Consider the following 6,207-nt stretch of genomic DNA (forward strand, 5'->3'; position numbering starts at 1 on the left):
TTAAGAAATAATAATGTTTATGTTTGCCACTTTCTTGTTTTTATTTATTTATTTAAAAGACAATTATATCGATTGATATGTACCTAAAAATACATTGAATATCAAGACCAATATCAACTTATAAGGGTAATTCTACTAAAGTGCACAAAAATAAACGCAAGAAGTGCAGACTTGAAAATGGTAGATAAAGGAATCCCATATTTTCCTCTAGCAAACAACCCTTTGAGATATGGCCAATAGCATACTACTAGATACACACTACACATCAACTCACCTAGTCCACATCCATTTCCACTATGAGCTTGTAATTGCAACCCCAAAATCTTAACAAAAAGTGCTGTCAATTGCACCAGCAAAATGGTTGTACCAACCACAAAAACTGGTGAATCATCAAAAGTGAACCTACCAGCATTTGCATCATCTTCAGCAGCACTGGAACTTGTGTTTTTCTTCTGTGTTACTTCAAAGACTGAATCAGATATCCCTAAGATCTTAAGCATAGCACTCAAAAATCCTATAAACCATACACTTGTGGTTCTTATTATGCTCATTCTTTGGTTGTTCCACCAATGTCTTAATGACAACCCTGTTGATAGATACTCTTGTAGAGTATGCAAATTATAGATCACGAATAGAGTAAAAGGAATCCATAGCCCAAGTCCCTGGAATAAGTCAAAGTGAAAGGGAGGGAAACAAGTAGTATATTAAGCTCAAAATTATTGAAATATTATCATTAGTAATATTTACAAGTTTAATGACCATGCATGCACGGTAAAAAAGTTTTACAAATGCATCTAATTAGGTATTTGAAAAAATATTTGGTCAGAGATTCAACTCCTAACCATATGGCCAGGGATTCAATCCACGACCGTGCATATAGAAAAACATATGTTGAGAGAGGTCTGTCTCTTAAATAAATTTCAGTTACTTCGAGTGATAAACATATAATTTCTCAATGCATAGTCGTTAAACTCAACGATTGATTTAATCTTGTCACTTGAAATTGAATGTGAATTACTAACCTTAGGAAAGATATTGGAGTTGGTGATTATGCAATAAGCAACTAAAGCTGCATAGCAAACTTCAAAGACAGAACGCAAACCCCAATTGGTAAGCCAACAATAAGACAATCCAGCCCTGATTTGGATCTTACCAAAGAGGGTGCCCATAACAGGAGAGTGTCTGCCAAAGAAGACAACAGTGAGGCCTGAAGCCCATCTCTTTTGTTGGATCATTGTAGTGAGTAATCCAACCGGAGCGCAGCCTTTAAAGGCGGTTTGAACCGGTGTACAACACTCTGATCTCCAACCTTTTCTATGCATATTCAACCCAGTTGGTACATCCTCTGATATTGATCCATATAACCAGCCCATCTGAAGTTACCAAAATTCTCAAAGCTAATTAACATAATAAACAGTTATTTTAGTCTTTAAATATGTGAACATTTGTTTAGTTTGGTATTTGGATGTGCCTTTTGTTAGTCACTTACCAACAAAAGACTCAAGAAACTTAGTAATTTCAATATATTTAGAGACTATAGTGATACTCACGCATTTATGGACCAAAACCTTTGTTCAGTCTTAAAAATTTATAATTGTTTATGAAGCTTACCTTTTTACCCCAAGAAGTGCCATTATCATATCCACAATCAGATACTTGGATTGCTTCTTCAATAAAGTTGGAAAGACTAATACCATTATTAGTAGAGTAATCACTCCTTTCAAAAGCATGTGTTGCTGATTTGACAAACTCCTTTGAACTTCCGAATTGTTGTATTAATTTCTTTTCTGTTAACTTTCCTACTAAAAGATGCAAAATAATAAGTGAGTTTCTTTTATAGCATTAATCAATGATGCAAAATAATAATATCTTTTTTTTTTCAACATTAAAATTAAAATACAACACATTTTTTCTAAGATAACACTACCTATATGGAGTGAAATAAAATATAATAGTCTCTTTAGATATCGATAGTCAATTTTAAAGAAAGTGAAACTACATAAGTCAATAGATTTTGTATAAAAAATTTTATTGATTATTTTGACGTTATAATAATCAAATACTATTTTGATAATAAGTTGTATCATTCAATGACTTTTATGATAGTAAATTGTATATTTCATAGACTATTTTTATTCTTTAATGAATAATTTGAGTTTTCGACTTAGTCATGGACCAAAATGACGACACCCTACACTTTCAAGGACTAAAATGTAATATACCAATTTATTTGATTTGGTTTAATTTGGACTCAAATAAAAAAAAAAAAAAGTGAAGTCAATTTAATTGATTTCGATTAAATTTTTGTATTTATAGAATCATTAATTTAATTCTTATATCTTTACATGAAACTCATAATATACACAATTGAAATTTAGACTAAAAAATGCATATTATTTTTATTATAAAAAATGTTGGAGACTTGAAGATAGGCATGACCACCCAACGAAGATCCATCGGTGGCAATAAGTGAGGATTTTAGTAACATATGAGAATAATCTATTAATAGTATCCTTATATGTAATAACTCAATCATATTGTAATTTAACTGTTTATTTAGGAGGCTAAATGACACTAAAAGTGAAGATATAGAATGAAGGTTTAGGGTTTAGTACTAAATATATATCATTTGGTTTTTAGTTTTTGTAAATTTGGAATTTTATTTTTAGTCCATGCAAAATTTATTCACATTAGAAATGATGAATATAATATATTAGAAATAATGAATATAATATATAGAATATTTGATTTTAGTCTTTTCAAATTTAGATTGAACTGAATATTTACAAAGATTAAAATGTAAAAAATTATATATTTATAGAGACTAAAAACAAAATATCAAGGATCAAATTAGAAAAATATATATTTATAGAAACTAAAAATAAAATAATTTTTTCTTTCATAGATTTAAACCAAAAAATTATATATTTATAGAGATTAAAAATATATTTAAACTTAAAATAAATAAGTGAAATTTTTGTGAGAGCAAGACCTTTTTTTCCATATTGAACTTCATCAGGATAAAGACCATAAATAGCATTTCTTCTATGGAAGGTGTTTGTTCCTCCATAGTAAGGTCCTTGAAGTCCTGCCATGCCCCTTATTATGTACTGCATTAAGCAAAATAAACCAAAGTTGTTTATAAACATAAAAATGTGTAGCTGATGAGTAAAAGTGAGAGATGGATTTAAAGTTAAGAAATTATGTGAAGTACGAATACAGGCATAAATACTACATTCACACATCAACACTAATAATTATTTAAAAAAATAAATTAATTGAATGTAATTAAAGGATCGGTGTCAGACATTGAACTTGTCGAATATTGAGACACTTTCAACCAGAGGTGTCGATGCTCTACAGAAACGATACCTCAAATGCAGCCACCCATTGATTTCCAAAAGGGTCATCTTTTATTCCATCATAAAATTGTTGGAAACATTGAACAAAAGCAACATCTTTTCCACTCTTAGAATCCATTAAAATGCACATAGCATGTTGAATAATCTTGGGATTGTTCACAACCATGTCACAGTCTACATTCAACATGAAGGGAGCATTTGTCATCAATCCAGAGACTCTTGTCTGCAAAATTCAATTTCAATAAGAAAAATGAAGAATGGATCTCCAAAAAAAAAAAAAAATTAGAATTTTACAGGACTAAATTTTAGTCAACAAAATTACCAACACATTCATAGCTCCTGCTTTGTAGTTGTGTTGATACTTTGGTCTCTTCTCTCTTGATATGTAGATTAAGTGAGGCAATCCATTAGAAAGTTCATCCTTGGTCTCCAATATAACCTGTCAACGCGTAATAATATGTAAATCTTTACGATTTTGTTAGCATTCAAGCGTAGGTGATTAACCGCAAAGTGATTAAAAATAAGTTAATTCAGAAGGATGATACATATACTCAATGACTTAAGATTTTGGAACGCAAGCACCTAAAATGATTGAAAGAATTTGTGATGTGTATATATTAAATTAAATTGTGTACTAGCTTAATTTGTTTAATAAAAACAAGGATATACGAGTATTTTTACTGCTGTATTTATTACCTTAACTATGCTTGGATGATTTATTTTTTCTGTATTTGAGAACACTTCAAATTCTCCCTCAAGTGGGAATGGAATTAAATTTCTGGTCACATCTTCAATATTTCGGCTAAGATTATCATACATATCCTGAAAAAAACACAAAAGACAAACCATTTTGCTGTTCATGCTCAAATCTAGCTAGATTTGGATGACAATACCAAGGATAACATTATTTTACTTACCTTCATTAGGAACCATTCTTGTTTGAATTCTGATGAGTCTTCACTTTCAAAATTGGTAACTTCACAGAAATATCTTAAAGGGGCTCTAACTTGTATATTATACTTTTTACAAAAAGGTACCCAATGCTTAGCAAATTTTGAGCCTTCAACAAGGGCATAAAAGGTAAAAGGTGAACAACCATCATCAGAAACATAACATGCTAGCTTATTAGATGGATAATCAAGTGCCAAAAGAGACAACACAGTGTTCAATGTGATTATGGGAGGTTCAAGTACAGGATCTGCTGTTGTCACAAACAAGTCCACACGTGGAAGCTCTGGTACTCTACAAGCATAAAAATAAAAATCAGCCAAAAAAAAAAAAAATTACCACATCAAAGATTTTTTATGTCACGATGGCCCATAATATAAACGGCAATATCAAGATATTTTATGCCTCTATAACAAAATAATCTGCAATATAAATTTTTTTTATGTCTCAACCGCAATATAATACTAACATCAAGATTTTTGATTTCACTAAGATTTTTTGATGTCTCAACCACAATATCAACTACAACATCAAGATTTTTGATGTTATTGTAACTGCGGCTTTATATAAAAATCTAAAATAGTATTAGAGTTTATTGATAAGACCATCCACCAATTATGCTTGTAACGCAAATGTGCTATTTTTTATATAGTTCCTTATCTCTATTTATTTTCAATGTAGGACATAGATTTTTCAAAAAAAAATTAACATCAATGCTTCCGCAATAAAAACTTTAACACCAAGGTTTTTTATACAACAGCCACCATAATATATAAATTGTGACATAAACATTTTTTTATGCAATATAAAGTGCAACATCATAGTTTTTGATTGTAATTGTTTTGATTACATACCGTTGGAGGAGACGTTGGGGGTATGTTTTGGTTAGCGCAGGACTCCATTTGGTGTTGAGAATAACAATCCAAGTATAAGTGAACCAAGATTCACATGAGAAAGCAAGGAACCATGGAAGTGTGAAGGTGTTTATAGAGAGAAAACGGAAACTAAGAAGAGAAAATAAGAGGAGAAGAATGAAAATGTCTATTGCTCTTTGAAATGTTCTTTTGACCCAAATTTTTTCATAGAGAGGGAGATTTTCTTGGTTGGCCATTCCACATATGATTAGAGATTCAAAATAATTGCAACTTTATTTTATTTTACTAGATTCTTCACACTGCCAATTATTGTGAAGGTGTCAATTATTGTTTTCAGGGAAAATAATTTTTTTTAATCCATCAATTCTATGATATCGTTTGTATTTTAAAATTAGTTTTTTGTTTAGTGGATTCTAGTGAGTAGTGAATCGGCTTCACAATGGAATAAAATATATTAATTAAAATATTAATAACACATTTTTTAATATATATTTTTTAATACATAATTTTTAATTGGTTAAAATTGAGATGAATTTCACTAAATTTATATAAAATCAACATAATTAGATAAGATCTATATAATTTTTAATAAATTGAATAAAGTGGATTGAAAAATATATATAAGAATTATATTTATAATATTTATCTATTAATTAAATAGCGAAATCATAGAATGGTCCTAAACAATACACCACTCAACTTTGTCATTGAAAAAGATGTCCTCAAGTTGGATTTACATACATGTGGTAATCCACGTGATAGATAGTGTGATCACATCATTCCGTCATGATTCAAATGGAAAAAAATTTGATTAAAATTTGGCAGAAAGGCTAACGTGATTTAACTTTTTAAGGGAATTAAAGCTGCACTATTTTTTTTATTTTTATTTTTATGGATTAACATGGATTACATGTTTGTTTTTTGTCAAACTAGAATGAGACTACACTCATTCTTAAAATCATTTGAAATTTTAATGAATATTGACTTAATTTAAAAGTAAAATTTCATGATATTTATTATAT

The 6,207-nt window shown here is 29.4% G+C and overlaps 1 protein-coding gene across 2 annotated transcripts; it reads right to left on the bottom strand.

Moving 5' to 3' along the window:
* LOC101511914 (cellulose synthase-like protein B4) lies at positions 1-5,492 on the bottom strand. Of its 2 annotated transcripts, none has more exons than XM_004487367.4 (9): positions 5,165-5,492; positions 4,280-4,604; positions 4,059-4,184; positions 3,685-3,801; positions 3,373-3,585; positions 2,993-3,110; positions 1,612-1,799; positions 1,023-1,373; positions 1-662 (listed from the first exon to the last, which is right to left on the bottom strand). In XM_004487367.4, exons 1-9 carry the CDS (start codon positions 5,419-5,421, stop codon positions 114-116), a joined length of 2,244 nt encoding a protein of 747 aa, XP_004487424.1. In that variant the 5' UTR covers positions 5,422-5,492; the 3' UTR covers positions 1-113. The 2 variants fall into 2 exon arrangements, with proteins under 2 accessions (XP_004487424.1, XP_004487423.1); XM_004487366.4 differs by having other exon boundaries at positions 1,612-1,802; positions 5,165-5,489.
* Positions 5,493-6,207: the final 715 nt, after the last annotated feature.

Source organism: Cicer arietinum, chromosome 1, assembly GCF_000331145.2.
Source record: "Cicer arietinum cultivar CDC Frontier isolate Library 1 chromosome 1, Cicar.CDCFrontier_v2.0, whole genome shotgun sequence".
Taxonomy (NCBI): Eukaryota; Viridiplantae; Streptophyta; class Magnoliopsida; order Fabales; family Fabaceae; genus Cicer; species Cicer arietinum.

Excerpts from the sequence above, each read along its gene's own strand:
- LOC101511914 (XM_004487366.4), bottom strand. The coding sequence starts at position 5,421 with ATGGCCAACCAAGAAAATCTCCCTCTCTATGAAAAAATTTGGGTCAAA. Across the intron at positions 4,605-5,164 it reads CCCCAACGTCTCCTCCAACG|AGTACCAGAGCTTCCACGTG; the intron begins GTATGTAATCAA and ends TTATGCTTGTAG. Across the intron at positions 4,185-4,279 it reads AAGAATGGTTCCTAATGAAG|GATATGTATGATAATCTTAG; the intron begins GTAAGTAAAATA and ends TGTTTTTTTCAG.